General features: G+C 39.8%; 1 protein-coding gene and 1 long non-coding RNA gene across 2 annotated transcripts in view; both read left to right on the top strand.

Moving 5' to 3' along the window:
• Positions 1-230: 230 nt before the first annotated feature.
• LOC111815440 lies at positions 231-4980 on the top strand. Its single transcript, XR_002820135.1, has 3 exons — positions 231-341; positions 3591-3813; positions 4590-4980. It is a non-coding gene; the product is annotated as an uncharacterized LOC111815440 (long non-coding RNA).
• Positions 4981-5634: 654 nt separating this feature from the next.
• Positions 5635-20218, top strand: part of Pikfyve (phosphoinositide kinase, FYVE-type zinc finger containing) — a 122143-nt gene continuing 107559 nt past the window's right edge. Inside the window, exons 1-5 of the mRNA XM_004626718.2 lie at positions 5635-5757; positions 9778-9958; positions 12032-12181; positions 16117-16235; positions 16925-17096. Coding sequence (XP_004626775.1) covers positions 9787-9958; positions 12032-12181; positions 16117-16235; positions 16925-17096 — 613 coding nt within the window. The 5' untranslated portion in view covers positions 5635-5757; positions 9778-9786. The remainder of the gene's footprint in view (positions 5758-9777; positions 9959-12031; positions 12182-16116; positions 16236-16924; positions 17097-20218) is intronic.

Below are 20218 nucleotides of genomic sequence, written 5' to 3'. Positions count from 1 at the left end.
TCGCCGCACGCCGTCGCCTCAGCGGTGGGCGGGGACAGAGTATGGGCGGGGCCAGAGCTGTAGTGGGTGGAGTCCAAGGCCTAACCTTTTGTGCACTCTGAGGACTGCTAGGATTCCTTCTGACACCCCGCCTTGGAGGAACGCGAGCGCCACCTGCAGGCGGGAGTTGGGTGCGGGGCCCAGGGCTCCGAAAACGTCCCGGGCGACCCCAGTCTGGCCCAGTTCCGGGCCCCCGCAGAGTGCCCTAAGTGGAAACTGCGGAGAAGCAAGACCTCAGAGTGCAACTAGTGGACGCGGCGGAGCAACCACGCCCTGCAGATATTGCCTGTCACCATCACGAGGTCTTGTGGTCTTCTGTATCTCTACACGCAGTTATTACTCTTTATTATAAATAAGCCCCATTCATCATTTGCATTGGAAGATAATAAAGCAAACCAGAGGTGTGGCGCACGCCTGTAATTTCAGTACTGGAGGAAGCCGGGGCAGGTGGATCCAAGTGGCAGGGCAGCCAAGGCAGGTAAGGCAAAGGTTTGTGAAGTTTGAAATACCTGTGGCGTACTACAATAGAAATGTGCAGGAGAGCCGCTTGTATCTGGAGTTCCGGAGGCGTGGATGGGCTGGAAAGAGGAATCAGGAATCTTTAGCTCAGAGTAACAGTAGTTGAAGTCAGAGCGCGATTACCTGGGACTTCAGTCAGAAGAGCCACCTCCTGCTGAACTTTGAACGCTCACACCTGGTAAGGCCAGAAAGCACAGAGCTCACCATACAGAGTGGCAGTGGGAGAGCCAACAGAGCTCCACGAGTGGAAGCCAACAGATGAGAAAGTTTTCAAAAATGGAGGAAGCACTGCGGAGAGATTTTATTTATCTATTTATTTAGAGGTATTGGGGATTGAACTGAGGACCCTACACTTGACAGGCAAGCACTTATTCTACTGAGCTGTCTCCCTGGTCCTTAATGGAGAGATTTTAGAAAGTGAAAATAATATTTGCAGGTAGGTACTCCTACTTGCACGCACTTTCAGTAGAAGGATTCTAGCAGCAATATTGTGATTGAAATCGTACTATAGGAGTTTGAAGAGTGAATGACAGGTATGGAAAGAGACGAAAAACTTCCAAGGCAGGTGATTGTGAAGCGGAGAATAATGCATTAGAAGGTTTTATTGATTTCTATTAAGCTTACTGGTATATTCTAAGGGTACACAATGATCATGTTCATCACAGGGAATTTGTACCTGTGCACGATATGATTAGTTTTCCTCCCCATCCCCTCCCATCAACTCCTCTTCCTCTCCTTACTTACAAAGGCTTTATTTCCAATTTTCTTTCTTTACTCACTTGTTTCCTTTTCCTTTCCCTCCTCCCCCTCCTAGTTTCTGTTCCCATTTGAACGTTTTCTTATTTCACAATCTGTTACACATTTTGGTCCTCATTTACGCTTTTAGTTTCTCACACACGAGAAAGCATGTGACATTTACATGTGTGTCTGACATTATAAGGTTTTGTTAAACATAATTTTTGATAGCGACTATCATTTGTATTATTTGCATGGAATAATCTTGTCACTAAATAGTGACTATTCACTGCACAAAAAGGAAATAACCTTATTTCTCACACTGTATGTTATGGTTTGTGTGTAGGTGTCCCCCCAAAGCCTCATGTAATCATGGGGTGGCAGGTTTCTAGCGTTTGTGAATAATTCATGATCCAATGCTGGGATTATGGGAGTGAGTGCTGCTGTGATTATGGGTGTGAGTGCTCACTCACCCCAGGGCAGAGAGCCTGCATGTAATACAAGAAAGGAAAGAGGCTTGCTCTCTGCCTCTGCGCTGCTGCCATGGCTCCTCCCTTTTTGTTCTTGCTTTTTTTTTTTTTTTTTTTTTGCCACTGTGAACTGCTGCCTTCTGCCACGTGCCAGTCTGCCTTGGAGTCAGCTGAGTGTAGACTGAAATCTCCACAAACTGTGAGCTAAATAAAAAGTAACCAAGACACAATATACAAAAATAAACTCAAATTGCATTAAGTATGTGAATATAACACCTGAAAATGTAAATTGTTAGAACAAAACTTAGAAGATAAGTCCCACAATACTGGCCTATGTAATGAGTTTTAGGGTAAGTATGACTGAACAAGTCAGGCAACAAAAGCAAAATAGACCAATGAAATTATAGCAAACTAAAAAGGGGTCAAAAGCTAAGGAAATAATCAAAAGAATAAAGAGACAACCTATGGAATGGGAGAACATATTGGCGAACCACACATTTGGTAAGGCACTACTATCCAAATCTATAGGGAACTCAAGCAGGTCCAGAGCAAGAAAACATATAACCCAATTATAAGTAGGCAAAAGTTGTATACAGTCACAAAATATAATATATAAATAGCCCATAGGCATATGAAAAAATGTTCCACATCATTAGCTATCAGAAAAAATAAAACCACAATGAGAGATCCCATCACCTACCTATTAGCTTGGGTGTTATTAAAAAGTCAAAAGATAACAACTGGTAGAGAGGATGTGAAGAAAAGGCAGCCCTTACATATTGTTGGTGGGAATGAGTTTTCTACCCCTTTTTTCCATGGAAATTAAACTGGAAGCTCATGTAGATATTAGATTGCAAGCTTCCGGAGGACACAGACTTTTGTCACATTCACAGTTTTATCCTTCAGGTAATGCCTACCTGACACATTGCTGGTACATTCAGTTTGTGGCAAAAATGTTTGTCAAATGGGTGTTTCTTTTTACCATATATATGGTATGGTACCATACCATATACCTGGACTCTTTGTTCATATTATCTCTAGTTTATTTTATACTTTATTATACATTTATGAAATCGTTATAGTTTTTTTTTTTTAATTTTTATTTATTTATTTATGTGTGTGTGTGTGTGTGTGTGTGTGGCCAGCTCAGCCCACCAGGGGGCGGGCTGGCTGGCATGTGGTGCTGGGGGATCGAACCGCGGTCCCTGATGCTTTGCCAAGCTAGTTCCAAGTAGGTGCTTTAGACCACTGAGCCATCTCACCAGCCCAAGAAATCGTTATAGTTTGGGGCTTTGCAAGGAGGGGAAACAATACAATACAGGGCATTAATTATAATATTTTATAATAGTCATCCCAAGAATCGTATACAAAAAGAGTGCAGAAAATCTATCCGCACCCTAAAGACCAAAAGAATCCAGCTGAGGGCCTGGATCCCACAGTAAGGTCCTACATGAGTCCAGCTGAAAACCTGCAGCATATAACAATTCCCCCTAGAGTCCCACCGGAAGCCAAGAGTCCACGACAAAGCCTCATGCAGGTCTGTTTCACAGGTGTGTGCTGGGAAGGCTCAGAGGTCAGTGGTAGAAGCTAGAAAGTCTGTGCCAGCAGAGTGAAGGCTCCATACTAGTGGGCTGAGGGATCTGCACTGGAGCCAGAAAGCAACACTCAAAGTAAAAACCAAAGCTCCCCCAAAAGGTTTCACAGCCATCCTTAGTGACAGCGAGGTCCTGAGCTCCTCCAGTGATAAGAACAGCTGGGCTCCTATCAGGAAAGCCAATGTGACAAACTTCTTCAGGGGACTGAGTAGTGCACCATCTCTCCCTCCAGACCCAGGAAGTGATGCTCAATGTGAGGATCAGAGCTCTCCCAATATGAACCATCACCATTCTCAGATGACCAGGTTCCAAGTTCCTCCCACGAAGACAGACGAGCTAATCAGGAAAGCCAGCATGAAAAGCACCGCCAAGAGGACCAATAGCTCCCTAATGGCTTCCCAACCATTAGTTTCTTATCCAGTTCTGCCTCTTATACTGCTGGCAACAATCCCCAGGTGGGCTTCCCACACCTAGCGCCATGCTAGTTCAGTTCAGCTGGGTGTTACAAGTTGACCACCAGTATTAACACCCAGTGGATTCATTTAAGGACTTTATTTATCTATTTAAAAAAAATAAAACAAACAGGTTCTCACTATGTGTTTCAGGCTGGCCTTCAATTCACTGTGTAGTCCAGGCTGACCTTGAATTCATGGTGATCCTCCTGCCTCAGCCTCCCAAGTTAGGGATTATAGGCATGTGCCATCATACCCAGTAAATTTAAAGACTTTTCTGCCTTATTTTTAAAAAATTTTTTTAAGAAGGCAGAGACTTGAACATCCTTACAGGCTGATGAGGAATTCATTGGAAAAGGTTTGGTTGTAGATATAGCACAAGCTTCCAGGGCCTGGGGCCCAGCACATTGCACTGGGACAGAAGAGGCTTCTGTGTCCCAAAGGTAATGAAGTGAGGCTGGGGCAGCTTGTGATGGGTGTTGTTGGGTCTTTAAACGTTGCACCCAAGGTAACATTTTTTTGGAGGGGAGCTTCTCTGTTGGAAAGGATATTCAAGGTAGTGGGAGGGGGAGATTTGGAATAGGAGTGATTTTTTTTTTTTTTTTTTCTCTTTTTTAAAAAAGTTTTCTTGATAAACAGAGAGCAATGAGACAGCTTTAATTTGCTGAGCTACCTGCCTTTTTTTTTTTTTTTTTTTTTTTTTTAACCAGGGATTTAACTCGGTACCTTCCACTTGCCAGGCAAACCCTTACTCCACTGAGCTATCTCCCTGGCCCCAGGAGTGAAGAATGGAAGAGGAAACTACACACACGCTCTAGAAAGACTGCTGAGCTCCCAGTTGAGAACGACCAGGAGTCATGCCGGTGCCAATGTGCAGGTTTCTGTGGCACAGCTCCAGCAGCTGAAGAGACCAGCTGAGGGGAACTGGGTGGAGGTTTGCCACAAGTTTTGAGGAAAAGGATCTACAGGATTCAATTCAAAATAGCACCTCTGATTTCAGTCAAGAGGTTTGGCCATTTTTTTTTTTTTTTTTTTTTTTAGTTACTTCCACAGCATTCTGAACAGGACAAAATGACGACCACAGCAGCAAGACCATGCCAGATAGAACTCAGATTTATCTTGATTCACATTGGCAAAACAAGACTTACATAAACATGACTTACACTGTAAGGGATTGTGCCAATTGCTTTACTTGCCTTATTTTAGTTAATGCGTAACAAGTATGCATGAAGTGGTACTGCCATTATTAAACTCAGATAGCAGTCTCCCTCAGACTTTGGGGAGACGGGGAATGGGAAGGGGGAGGTGGAAAGGGAAACTGATCAAGGAAACTAATCAAGACACGAGGTATGAACGTACTACTCCAAACGAATAAAATAAAAAATCCCCCCCCCCCCCCATGAGCTATTTCTAAGGCTCTCTGCTAGTTATTGGCGAAGCCTGTTAGTCTGATGGCAGCTTCTTATCTCCGAACTGCTCCAGAGTACCCACAGTGCGCAGCACACACGGACCGTAGCCCCACCAGCACCGGCCAAGGCACTCAGCGCACTTCCGCGTGATGCTCACGCGCGCCTAAGTCCCCGCTTCCTCTAGGAAAGCCGAACTCCCCCGCGCCCCTCGGGCGCCTGTCAAGATGAGCAGTTCGACGTTCTCTGCGTTAGACTGCTTTTGCTTAAGCATGTGATCCGAGCGTCGTGCAGGCGGAGCGTAGGGGGTGGAGCCTATCCTCGGGGAAGGTTGAAGATTGGTAGAGAGGAGGAGCAGGGGGCGGAGCCTGGGGGGAAGCCCGACGCCGCAAAAACAGTGTAAGCAGCTTCGCTTCCTGCAGCAACCGCCGGCTACTCTTGAGTCTCGCGGCTGCGCCCGGGGCGAGCTTCCAGCGCTGGAGTTGGGTGAAGCAGTGGCCGGGGCGGAGGGAGGCCGGCGGGGCCGGGGCGGGAGGTACAGGTACAAGAGGGTGCCTGGGGTGCTTTCCGCTGAGGCTGGTAGTGGGGAGGAGGCCAGCTTGAGGCGCGCCAGGCCGGAACGGAGGGGGAAGCTGAGGTAAAGCGAGCGCCGGGGCTCCACCGCCGGGGTCTAGAGGCCGGGCTGTGGCCGCGGCTGGGCCGGGACGCGCGGGGGACCTGTTCAGAGGGTTAGCGGGGCTGCTGGGTTCCGGAGCGCGCCTGTCTGGCGGGGTACGGTAGCCGGGAGGGGCGCGTCTTTGACGGACCCTTGACACCTGGAAGTTGCGGTGCGCCCCGGTCCTTGTGCACAGTTTACTTGGGAGATGAATGATCTGCTGGAGGAAGCCCGTTACGAGTCCTAGGTTTCCCATACGTATTTATCTCCCTGAATTCTTAAGCCATTTGACAGGATTCCACGTCAGTATAGTATTTTAAAGTGTCTTTTGAGGGGGAGACTTGATTTTCCAGTTTTCCCAATTAGTAATGCATTTCCCTTTAAAAATGTTCCGAACGAAAGTATGGGAATGGATGGAGTGAGTGGGTAATTCTAGGCATTTGTGGGGGGATGGTGTCCAGTTTAGCAGTGATCTTTCTTAAGATAGTCAAGAAATAGAATCGCTGGGATTTTGTGTAAAGCGAGTTATTTCTATTGTGATATGTTAAATTATCAAATATTGATTCAATTCATCCTTTTCTGTAAAATTAAGTACAATATTGACAGTAGAGGTAGTTGTTTGGCGTTCTATACTTATTTCTGATTTACTTGGACCTTGTTTTCTGCCCCTAGGATGTTTTTAATTTTTTTTGTTTTCTCTTTGGTTTGGGCTTGTGACAAAGATTGTTCAAGTCTCTTCTGAGAAACAAGACTAATTTCTTGAGTCCTCAGTTTCGTCTTTCTGGGGAAAGTAATGTGGATCATGTAATTTTTTTTTTCATGCACTTTTTTTTTGATATACTGGCTAACAATTTTAACAGGAAAGTGTTCTTGATGGAAGCCACTGTTAGTGATATTGAGCTGTCTCATGTTATCAGATAAATTTTGAATATTTAAATAAAACTGTAGTTAGAAATGACTGAGCTGGTATGTGTATTTTCCATTTAGAACTTCAATATTGGCTGACAAGATCAACTTATTTTCTACATTTTAATATGTGATTAGCTCAATGATTGGCTTTACCAACAAGATTGAGTGGTAGTGGGTCAGCATATTTTGCACTAACCTTGAAATAGGAAAAGGTAAATTATTGGTGAAATGCTAGAGGTCTTTAGCTAAGTAGGTTAATATTTCTAACTACCTTTCAGGAAAGAATCTTAGTTTGTATCATGAACAGTTATTAAAGTGCCAAAAAAAAAAAAGAGCTGTAATTAGTTTTATCAGGAACTATATATAACTTATGTTTTGGAAACTTCACTGGCTGCATGTTTTGCTAACAATTTTTATCTTTGTATGTCCAAAGCCTAATGAAAATTTTGTGTCTAGATGACCTTTAGAAGTAATTCCAATTGGGGCTGGGGAGATGGCTCAGTGGAATAAGCGCTTCTCTGGCAAGCGCAAGGGCCTGAGTTCAATCCCCAGTTCCGCCAAAAAAAAAAAAAAAAGTAATTCCAAGACATCAGGCAGCTTGCTAACTCTGATGTTAATTTGAAGAAATAGAATGTAGGCTGTTTGCCGAGGCTTGAAAGTTGTTGCTGTCACCAGATTATCCTTTTGTGCTTTTTTTTTTTTTTTTTTTAAGTAACAAAAAGCGTTAGGTTTTTTTTTTTTTTTTTCTTTTTCTTTTTTTAATTGGTTGTTGTTGGTCATTCTGGATCCAAGGACTTGTGGACGCTAGGCCAGCACTCCACTACCAGTTCACACCCCCAGTCAGAAAACTTGGATTTAGACATTTTTTGGGGAGGCACGGTCTTGCTATTTAGTTCTGGCCTGGAACTTACTGTGTAGCCCAGGCTGGCCTTGAGCTTGTGGGGAGTGTCCTGCCTCAGGCATACGTCACCACACCTGGCTGGAAAATTTCAGTTTATACTTGATAAATCACCATCTTATTTCCCAAAATTTTTAAGTTGAATTATGGTCTGTCATGATACTTAAGGATTGTTTTCTACTATTCCTTAAACAAGATCGTATCAGAGACCTCTTCTCTCCTTCCTCCATTCTTTTTTCTTCACCCCCTACTTCAGTGAACATTTATGGCCCCAAATCAAGTTCAAGTTAGTGGTTTTGTTTCTGCTTTAACTTATTTATTGGTTATTTATCAGAAAAAGCCTTGAGTAGTTAGAGAATGTAAATAGACTAGAATGGAAGTCCGTGAATTTTGGTATAAAGAAGAACTTTGCAGTTAAACTTGGGCTCTAAGACAAGTCCACTACCATCTCCATGACCCCCTGAGGAAGTTGTAGGTTCATTGTCTGTTGGCTGCCTCAAAGGTACAGTGTAGTAGTAAGACCTGCTCTTAGTGCCTTTTATGATTATGGTAAAAATAAAGTGGTAGATAAGATTTTGAAGGAGAAAAGCATTGTAAAATGGTATAATATCACTTTGTAAAGTATAAATTAGCTTACAAATGATAACATTTTAATAACTGGAGAGTTATATTTTCTGTTTTTGAAATATAAATTTAAATGCCAAACAATAAGGCAACTCATTCGGGAGTCCTCTCTCCCTGAATCTATTCTTATTTCCTGTTCCCCTATTCCTATTTCCCTTTTCTTTTCTCCATTAAATTTTTCTACTCTTAACCTCCCTTGTTCCTTAGAATTCATTATTTGACTTCTGGGAACACAAACCCACTGTATTTGAAATCTAGTATTTCCCTTGTGTCATTTAGGAGGTTCTGCTGAGATACTTGGAAGGAGTTGTGTCTTTTTATTTATTCAAGCTGGCCTTGAACTTGCTTATAGTTTATGCTGGCCTTGAATCCCACTTTTCTCCTGCCTCAAGTTCCTAAGTATTGAGATTAAAGGTGTGTACCCCCACACCTGTTATAGCTCAGATTTCTAAATGCTTTAAAACCAAAGATACTGGTTATTATTTAAATTGTTTTCTATAACAGATTACAATAAAGTTGGATAACTTATTAAAATAATAAAAAATAGACAAAATGCTAAACAATAAACCTTAATACTTTACTGTATTCTCTAACTAGTGTTGTTTTTAGATTTATTTTTGACTGAATTAAGATTTTTCATTATTTAGAAATAAAGTTCTTTAAGATCTTTATCTTTGGGGCTGGGGAGATGGCTCAGTAGAACAAGCACTCGCCTGGCAAGTGCAAAGGCCTGAGTCCAATCCCCAGTTCCGCCAAAACAAACAAACAAAAAAACCTTTATCTTTAGTATATATGAGTCTATTTTTCTTTTTTCTTTTTTTAAGAGCAGAATATATTGAGGGAAAGAGAGAGGGACAGAAAGGGACCTGAGTTGTTTGCCTAGTATTTGTATGTTTAGGCTTAAAGAGAAAAACCCAGGCTCATGCATCTAGGCTGAAAGATGATGGAGAGTGCCTTATGAGTTGAATAGTCATCACAGGGGATGAGGGGTGGTTTGAGCTAATTGTGGAGATTATGCAGAAATGTCATCATAGGGTGGCTATTTCCTTTCCTTTTCTTAATTTATTTGTTATTCTTTTCAAATAAAAAGTTGAAATAAATTCATGTGCTTATGTAAAACCAGTTTCCTCAATAACTTTAAAAGTTGGTATCATTTTTTTCCAAAAAAAAAGAGCTATAAATGATAGGAACGTGTTTTTTTTCTTTTGCCTGTTCAGATTTATGTCTTTCCTGCAAAGTTTAATTCATTTTATTAGTGTTGAAAATAAGATTGATTATATAATCATAGTTTTAGATTTCCAGAGTCTTTTGCTCTAGGCAGCAGTCTCTTATGCCTTAACTGTAATATGGTAAACCAGATGTATTTTTGGTTTTCATAGATAATTATCACAGAAAGGATTTTCTAGATACTTGCATGTTGTTTTGGTTCAACTTTTGCTTTCTGAAAATTTACATCTCTTGCTTCTCTTTTTTAGACCCATGAAATGGCCACAGATGATAAGACTTCCCCAACAGTGGACTCTGCTAATGATTTGCTTCGATCTCCTACTAGTCCTTCTCATCTCACACACTTTAAACCTTTGACTCCTGATCAGGATGAACCGCCTTTTAAATCAGCGTATAGTTCTTTTGTAAACCTTTTTCGATTTAACAAAGGTAAGACTAGTTCTTTTTCTTTGTATTTTATTTTTATTTTTTAATTAATTTTGTTGAGAAAGAAATACCAATGAGATGGCTTCAAAAAACGTTAGTAGGACAGTTACAATAATTAATACATTGCATATTGTCATCTTCGTAGTATTCATACTACAAGATGCAGCTTATATCTTGTCTAAATGCTATTAGTACAAATCTTCTCATTGAACTAAGAAAAAGTAGCTATATATCTATCCTATTTTGTATATACAGATATATATACAAATATATATATATACTTTTTTCACTACAAAATGGTCCTTCATTTATATTCCCCCTTTTTGCTGAATGCATGCATCTACAATGTTTGAATGGCAATGGAATACCCATCTCTGACAAAGATTTGTTCCTTTTTTTTTGTGGAACCAGAGATTGAACTCAGGCCCTTGTGCTTGCCAGGGAAGCGCGTATTCTACTGAGCCATCTGCCTGGCCCCTAAGACTTGTTCTTTTTTACTTTTTTTTTTTTGTGGTACCAGGGATCGAACTCAGGACCTTGTGCTTGACAGGCAGGCACTTATGCCACTGAGCCATATCCCTGGCACTTGACTTGTTCTTAAAGAACAGAAAACTTCGAGTTCTGATTCTTTGCAATTCTGTTATTCAGTTTTCAGGCTGTGTCTTTGCAAGAAAGTGAAATATTAACAGTGTGATAGCTTTAGTCATAGGTTTTGGACTTTCTGCCTAAGAAAAAAAGCTAGAATTTTCACTGCCAGCTCCTTAATTATTTGTAACTGAAAGTCTGAATTGAAAAACTAAATGTTAAAAGGAGGTTCCTTTGTAAAGATAAAGTAGAATTTGTTGGTTTTTCAAATTTTTTATTAATGTACTTTAACCTTTTTAAGTTTACAGAGTGGACTTTGTTTTTGGAAGGTTAATAGCCAAAAGATTTTAATTAAAGCACTGAGGGAGCAGTGCATGGGAGGGAAGATTTTTACTTTAAAAAGTTGGAAGTTGTTAGCAGGATTGTTATGACTTGAATCCCTAAGATGTACCTGATATGGAATGGAAAGATACTTCTATTTAAGTGTTGATGGTTTTGGTTTTTTGAGACAGAGCTGTTTCGGGCTAGTCTTGAACTTGTGATGCATGCAGTGACCACAAGTCCTCCCTGAGTGGATAACAGGTGTGTGCCACCATGCCTGGCTGGGAAGATACTCCTAAAATGAACTCTCCTTAAGTAATATGTTTTGTATCTGGAAGAAGAATTTAAAAAAAAATATAATCCTATTATCTTTTGCCATCAATTTGTCTTTATTGTTTGAAATATGTTAGAAAGTAATCCTGTAAGGAATTTAGGGGGTTAATAGTTTTATCAACTCAGTAGATGTTTTAGTAGAACTGAATTTTATTAGTGGGCATGTTTAATGTCTTATAAAAATTGTTAGCATAAAAAAATTGTTAGCATATTTTTGAAACTATGATTTTTTAAAAAAGAAACTTTATGTTTTAGAATAGTTTTAGATTTACAGAAAAAGTGGGAAGATAGTACAGTGAGCTCCCATGTGAACCCACACTGGGTTTTCCTTCTTATTAATATCTTACTTTAGTATGGCACATTAGTTACAATAACTGAACTGTTGACATGTTTTTGTTAATGAGTGTATATTCTGTATTTTGTTTAGATTTCTTTATTCTTTATCTAATGTCCTTTTTCTATTTCAGAATTCCATTCAAGATATATTACATTTAGCTTCATAGAATAAAACTTTATTACCTTAGCAAATATTTATTGAGAACATAGACACTTTTAACAGTGTAAGGAATATATATACTGTAGTCAGAAAATCTAGATCTTCATGTGAAGCTTGCATTTTATTTTAATTTTTTTGTTTTATTTTTAATATGATTAAATAATTTCAAATGAAAAGTGTGTAGGTCATGTGTGTATGATTACTAGCCTTTAATTTTGCCTTCTACTTTGAACTTTTTCTTTAAAGAATACCATAACTTTGAGTTATGCATATAACATACACTGTTGTCTGAAGTACACTATTTTCTGGAAAAAATAATGCCAAGCTTTCCTTTGTCACAGAGAAAGGAGAGGGGGGCCAAGGAGAGCAGCAGTCTCAAAGTGGAAGCTGGTCCAGCCCTCAGCTCCCTTCGCGAACACAATCTGTGAGGTCACCTGTTCCTTATAAAAAGCAGCTCAATGAGGAACTGCAGCGACGTTCTTCAGTATTAGGTAAAGCAGTGTTCTCACTTCATGCCTATCTGTATGTTAGATTTTCCCATTGTCATTCTGTTTTACAAGTTGGTTGTTCACTTAACTCTCCTGCTTTTTGGAATAGTCATGCATTCTTCAGAATAAAGAAAACTCTTAGTTGGGTCCTGAAAGAACTTGTAGATACCTGAAAAAATTCTCAAACATGACAATAAACTTTGATTTAGGTATGATACATACCTCTTGACTTTTTTTTTTTTTTTTTTATCTTACTTGATTGGGTTTCAGCAGAAAACAGTTTGCAGCATTCCCAAGAGAACACAGGTCAGTTTCAACTTTGTGAATGAATTTTACATCTGTTGTTGGGATGCTAATGTGCATGCCTCTGGCTGCAAAAGTGTCAACTCCATCACTAGGCTGCCTTGCTCCTAACCTCTGTCCTTGTTGGGTGCACACTGCCAGTGTGGCTGTCTGCCTCCCCTTGCCTGCTTGTTCTGCACCCCAGTCTACACAGTCATCTTCATTTCTGTGCTATTCTATGTGTGGGCTGAGGATCAGTGTCTGAGTTAAGAGATCAGAGGAGGTAAAGTGGTTTAGGGAAGTGGGATACAGCATTGGGAATTAAGTGTCCCTGAACACAGGATCTTGTTTGGTCTAGCTGATCTTTCCCGTGAGATCCCTGAGTGAGAAATAGCCCTAACGGTGGGTAGCTGTATTACCTCCATAGGTTTTCTTGGGTGAGCTCTGCCAGGACTCTGTTAGCAGTTTGAAAGGAAGAGTTGGAAGAGTTGGGAGAGGGAGCAAGAGACAGGCTCTTATTATATTCCAAACCATTTCCACTTTAGCCTTTAGCCTCCATAAATGCTTCTTAGCTTTTAAACCTGACCCATGGCAACACTATTTTTGTTGAAGTTCTTGTCATTACTATCCTGAATTGGGATATTGTCTGAAAAATTTCATCTATTGCCCCTTCTTTGGTGGACTCTGAGCCTTAAGTTTTGCAAATAATGCTAAACTTTGCTTTGCTACAGAGAGGAAAAGGGAGCCAAGGAGAGCAGAGGTCTCTGAATTAAGCACAAAAACTTTTTTTTTTTTTTGGCAGAACCGGGAATTAAATTCAGACCCCTGCGCTTGCAGGCAAGCGCTTATTCTACTGAGTCATCTCCCTGGCCCCACAAAAACTATTTAGTTGTAAAATTGGGGCAACTAAGACTAGAATCTAATCTTTTAAGGTTACAGCCAAGCTTTGCCTGTGGAGTTGTGATAGACTTGACTAATTCAATAAATTTCTGTAGGTGGAGCTGTAATGTCTTGCTTGCTGGAGTTTCTATACTTTATTGCCTTTATCAAGTCTACCTACTTCTTGGATTCTACCTTGCAGGCATTTGAGCTTCAGAAGCCTGGGACTGTTTGGCCAAACAAGTTCCGTGCCCCATCAACGGAGTGTAATTCTACTTAATTCTTTGACCTTAAGGAAGTTATTTTATTTTGTAGTATCCATTTAGTTAGAGAAACAGCTAAGAATATTTGCATAAGGATAAAGAAAAAGACCAGATTTTCTCTCAGGGTCTTTCTTTTAAGAGGATTCTTGTGGCTCTAGGAAGGATTGCACTCATCCTTTCCAGCGGATGGGCTGTTAATACTTGCTTTCTTTCCTAGTAGCTGAATGAAAAAAGGCCTCATAGTTTAGTGTTGCCCGTGTCTGTGAGTACTGCTGTGATCATTCTCACAGCTTCATCTCTCTCTTTTTTCATCTTGTGCCTCAGGTAGAGTAGGTTTGTCTTTTGAGGCTCAAGAAAAAAATGATCATTTTAAAACTTACCTATTAATAACCACACATCTGAGGTGTATACCATAATTAAGGTATAATTGTAGAAAGATGGAAGTTTTCAAAAATAAGTACATTTTATTTATTTTTGTATTTTAGGTAAGGGTGTAGTGGGTGTTCAGGGGCTTATTACTAGATAGGACTCGTAGTGACCTGCCTGTATATAGCCTCCCAAGACCTGAGATCACAGGCATGTACCACTAAGCCCAGTCTCAGTTGCAGCCTCAGCACGCCCCATTGGTGGGACCAGCAAGGCACGTCCCATGATTGAACCCCTGGCCCCTGTACCTGCTTGTGCTTTAATTAAAGCTCCTCAGCGCTTTAATCCGCTGAGCTATTTGGCCAGCCCTGAAGTTGAGAAGGATATATATATATGTATGTGTGTGTGTGTATATATATATGTATGTATGTATGTGTGTGTATGTATATATATATATATATATATATACACAAATTTTTTTTTTTTTTTTTTTTTGGGCTGGCTCAGACTGCCTTAAGGGTGGGTCTGGGGATTGAACCTCGGTATCCTGTGCCTGATTATATTTGCATAAGCAGGCACTTAACAACTGAGTTAATCAGCAGGCTCCCTATAGGTACAGTTTAGATACCATAATTTTTTTAGCAATTACATTTTTAGGAAGTTCTTTATAAATTTGGATTTAGATGCCTAATTGTCTTTATCTTGTAATCCTTTTTAGAGCACCTGACCAAAAACAAAACAGAACAACTAATACAGACAGTTGCAATTTGGTCTAGTGAGTTTGAGGCAGATTCAGGGTGGAATAATTTCTATTTTATAGTAGTTCCCCTTATCTGTTGGGGAAGACCCTCTGGTAGATGCCTGAATCCATAGCTTGTATCAACCTTATACATCTTATATCTTTTTGTACATGTTCATACCTGTGATAAAGTTTAATTTATCAATAGACATAGTAAGGGAGTAGGAATAATAACTAATAGTTAAATATAATAATCACACTCTAATAATAGTTCTGTGATTTTTCTGGAAAGAATTAAGTATATTTTCAGACTCATGTGGGTAATTTAAACCTTGGAATGTGAAACTAGATAAGGGAAGACTTCCTGGATTGGGGTACTTCACAGATTACTAGGTTTAAGCTAATAAGATATTCATTTTCTTTTGTCAGTTTCTTCCATTTCACCCTTAGATTTTGAAACTACTGGAGCCAGGAATAGGTACAAAGCTCAGTTGTAATTTGGTCTAAAATAAGGAAATAATAGGCAGCAACTTTTATTGGCTTGTCCTGTTCTGGCCACAAAGCTGGCTTGTTTTTATTACTGCTTGATTTGGTTTCTGTGTTGCTATTTCAAGTGAAAGCGAGCTGCAGGGTTTGGGAGATGATAGGAGGAGGAGGAGGAGGAGGTTTGGAGTTTTAGAAATCCACTGGCAATTTAGTGTGCTTGGAACTTGGTCATATTTACTATGGTAACATTTAGCATTCTGTATGTTCTGAAGTCTTTCAGAACCTTTAGGGGCTGGGCTGTTATATTTCTTTCTGATAATCTGCTCCAGAACTGAACTGTTTGAGCCTATTGCTTACCTGTTTGATTTTTGAGACAAGCTAAGTTAAGCCTCTGGGATTACCTTTTGTTCCACTAAATGTGCTGTGGTTGTTACTGGATAGGGTCACAGAGTACAATAAATCATTAGTAAATTCTGGCCATGTAAGTTATACTCCCATCCCCTCCCTAGAACTATCAGTCATCTCAGATAGTACTTGTTTCCGATAGTCGTTACTTCTTATGAAACCATGTTGTGCATTGTAATAAGAAATACTTTAGCCAGGGCTGTGGTTCATGCCTGTAATCTCCACACTTGAGCCTAAATGATTCAGTGAGGCCCTCTCTCCAAATAAAAAGTAGAAAAGGGCAGGAACATAGCTAGTGAGAAGGCCCCGGGGACAAGCCCTAGCATTGAGAAACAACAAGAAACCCCAGAAAACTTTTAATAACCTATTACTCTTATAAAGTCCAGTTTTAATTCTTAATCCATGTCATTGGGGGAACATTGAAATATACTAAAATAGGAGACACCTTTATCACATATGTACGATGTTATAAATAGGTTATTAGCAAAAATTATTGTATTTTTTTAAATCTGACTCAGATACAAGAAGGAAAGCAGAACCTACTTTTGGAGGTCATGACCCTCGTACAGCTGTTCAGCTCCGAAGCCTCAGCACAGTATTAAAACGTCTCAAGGAAATCATGGAGGGGAAAAGCCAGGTAATGTTGGGAGATTTCTTATTAAGCCCTTAGGGGGATTGTTTCATACCCACTGCAAATGGCATAGTGCTTCTTGGGGGAAGGTTTGTTTATTACTTCCTCCAGCTACAAACTATTAAGTGTTTATTAGGTCAGACTAATAGATATTCTCTCATTTACTTGAAGAAATTTTATGATTCGTGTGATTAGGGTTCAGCTTTGCATTTGTCCCCATGGATGTCCTGTTGGACCCAAGACTGATGGTTTGAAAGGACCAGCCTTTTCTGATTGCATTATGAATCTTGTAGTGTGTGGAGGGAATGTTGGAGCACTCCTGTCTGTCTATAGCTTCTTTGTTTTTTTAGAACTTTTTCATCAATACTGTCTAAATTATTTTAGCTTTAGAATAAATCTCTATAGTTAGTAATATAAATCCTTCAGTTTTTCTTCAAGATTATCTTATTTTGGCCTTTTGCATTCCACATGAAGTTTGGAATTAGCTTGTCATTTTCTACAAAAGAAATCTAGGATTTCATTTATCATTGCCAGTGTTTTCAAGAAGTCTTCATACATTTTTAAGTCTATTTTTTTTGTTTGTTTGTTTGTTTGCGGAACCAGGGATTGAACTCAGGCTCTTGTGCTTGCCAGGGAAGCGCTTATTCCACTGAGCCATCTCCCTGCCCCCTCTTCATACATTTTTATTGTTACAGGATAGTGACTTGAAGCAATACTGGATGCCAGATAGCCAGTGTAAAGAGTGCTATGACTGCAGTGAGAAATTCACGACCTTCCGACGCAGGCACCATTGCCGATTATGTGGGCAAATCTTCTGCAGTCGTTGCTGTAATCAAGAAATCCCTGGAAAATTTATGGGCTATACAGGTAAATCCATTTTATTGACCATGTAATAACTTTTAAAGTTCATGACTATAAATAGTTGTAAATTAGCAGTAGAAGCTAATATGTTTATTTTGGCCTTATGTGTTAGACATGGGAACACAGTGGTGAGGGGACGTAGTGTTACTTTTCAGAACTTTACAGTTAAGTAATGACGTAGGTGGAAATATTTATAAATAGAATAAAAACCAGCATGCCATATGTACTAACCAAACGCTGTAGCAGTACTAAAACTTCTTAGACAGTATGGTTATAGTAGATTTCTAAGTTTTATTACTATGAAGACTTTTGCTTTATAAAATAAATATCCTTGACGTATATAATAGTAAGTTTCAGAAAAGTGTGTCTTACTGTGTTCTATAAAGACCAGAGTCAAAGGGCCAGTGAGATAGCTCAGTAGACTAAGCGCCTGCCTTAATAAGTTTAGGGACTAGGATTTGATCCCTGGTACCACATGCACACAGGCCCCACCCCAAGTGCTCTGAGCTGGCCACAGAGACTGGGAGTGGTGATATATCCCAGGGCTGGAGAGGCTGGAAAGAGGAGGATCGCTATGATTCTGAGCTGCATAGTGAGACCCTGTACCACATAGAAAAAAAAAAACAACGAAAACAAAACAAAACAAAAAACAAAGTCAGATTTTAACAGTATATAAAATTGAAGTTTTATTTGTCAAAACATTATTTGGGAGTAAAAGTAGCATAAATTACCCAAAAGATAACATTGAGCATCTGTCTTATTTTTGTTATCATGCAAATCTTCCTGTTGCTCTTATTCACTTTTTTTTTTTTAAACTTAAACTGCTACCACTTTCAGAATTTCCATTATTTTTCACCCCGCTTAAGACTCCAGCTTTGAAGAGTCATTTTTACCCTTAGTTTCCTCCATTTTGAATTTATTTTTTGTAGTCTATGGAAAATTCAAATTTGTAATTCTTTGTAAAATGCTAATTTGATCATGTCAGGGTATTCTCTTTCTAATACACTTCCAAAGCTGCCATTACTCTTAGGATAAAACTCACCTGGTAAATATGGCTAGTATTGTTTCTTAGGGCTGCTGTAGCAAAGTACAAGAAGTTGGGTGATTTAGAACTCCAGAAATTTTTTGTCTTAGAATTATGGAGACCAGCTTAGGGAACTAGAATAGGGATTTTTGCCAGTTGCTAGGTTAGGTCTGTTTCATATATATATATATTCCAAAACTGGGAAAATAGTAGCATAGCCCACTTAATCCATTGTAAAATGGGCTTGAGGTAAAACTCCACCAATCACCTAACTTCTATGAGCGTCTACTGTGACTGTTGGCCCATGTTTGAGTCTTCTGGGATTACTGTAAAATTAAATGATGTGGTATAGTCATTTTTGTAGAATACCATGGTTTCCTTTAGTGAAGGTAGAAAGATGTCTTGGATACTTTCCTCTTTGATGTGTCAAAATATCTGACACTCAAAGTTAAAGGAGTTAAAATTTAAGGGAGAAAAAATATTGGACACTCAAAGGTTGACATTCAGATGGGTCCAGGGCAGGGTGGTGTGGCAGAGGGACATGGCAGAGGAGAGGCAGTCTCTATGGGAGGCAAGCAGGAGACAGCAGAGTGATAAGCAAGCAACAGCAACAAAAGCCACAGCTGTAGAACATGCCCCATTTATCTCTTCCATGCTGTTGGGTGGTGCCACCCCCACCCAGGGCGGCCTTCAAATCACTCACACCCAGAACTATGCTAGAACAATCAGTAGACTAATTTAGTAATCACACACCCGTAATTCCAGCATCACACAATTGAACCTAAAGCATCACGTGAGATCTAGCCTCTTTTCAGAACTCCAACCTATGAGTACATGAGACTTTGGAGGGACATCTAGATACAAGCCATAACAAAAGATTAACAGTTTGAGTTTCTGGCAATATAGTGGCATGCTTCTTTAAGGTTACCTAGTCTCTTCTTTATTCTTGGAATTTTGGGCCAGTAAATGGCTGGTGAATCAATTGAGGGTTGATGACTGTTGATTCATGTTTTAGACTTCTGTCCACTTGTGGAATTTTATTTGTATAAGTCAAGTAAGAACTTAGATTGCCCATCTACTTCACATCTAGGGACACTGTGATCAACTAGTTAATGCTGTAAGTCCCATTGAGTCAGACTATTCTGATTACTGCTTTGACTAATGTCTACCTTGTCTTTGGGTATTAAGTGCTGCTCTGCCACTCTGGAATTCAGTTATCCCCATTACATTTAGTTTTCTTGATTCAGTGGTAGCAGTTCCTGCATAATTTCTGACCTATGGGTCAGTGAGACAGCTCAGTAGTCTAAAGTGCTTGCTTAGGCAAGCTTAGGCGGATACAGGGAACCATAGTTTGATTCCCAGCACCACATGCTGTGCCAGTTCCGCCCTCAGGGTGGGCTGAGCTGGCCTCAAAAAATAAAATTAAAAAATAGAAAATAATTTCTGATCTACAAATAACACCAACCATAAGAATAAACACAGCTCTTCAAGGGTGCTGGGATTCCCTTCATAATTTTTCATAATGCACTTAAAGGTCTATCCTCTAGGACCCATGAGCAGGTTTTTTTTTTTTTTTTTCAGTACTAGGGATTGAAGTCAGGACCCGTGCTTGCCAGGCAAGCACTTATTCTACTGAGCTGTCTCCCCGGGCTCAGTGAGCGGGTTTTATACAGCAACTTCACTGTCTTCTTTTTTGGAGGGTATGTATGACCAAGTAAAATTTGTTATGGACCGAGTGCTAAAACAAAGTTCCTAATATCCATAGACAAATTATTTAAGTTTATGTAAAGAGAATCCCTGAGGTCATCCTTTTCTTTCCTGATTTTGTATGCTGCAGTTAGGAGCAACTACTGGTAGTTCATCTCTTTATGCTACTTGTTAGTTTGGCAAAAATGTTCACAGATATTAAATACATGGTTACTCAGAACCCTCATTCATTCATTCATTCATTCATTCATACATTCTTTTTGTTTTAAGTAATACTGGGGATCAAAACCAGGAGTAGTGTACTACTGAGTATCTCCAGCCCTGAGTTCCTTTCTTTGTTGCTGGGATAAAATACCTGACACCCAAAAGTAAGGAAGGAAAGTTTTATTTAGCTCAC

The sequence above is a fragment of the Octodon degus genome, unplaced genomic scaffold (genome assembly GCF_000260255.1).
Source record: "Octodon degus isolate 3935 unplaced genomic scaffold, OctDeg1.0 scaffold00016, whole genome shotgun sequence".
Lineage (NCBI taxonomy): Eukaryota > Metazoa > Chordata > Mammalia > Rodentia > Octodontidae > Octodon > Octodon degus.
This window is presented reverse-complemented; position numbering and strand designations above follow the sequence as displayed.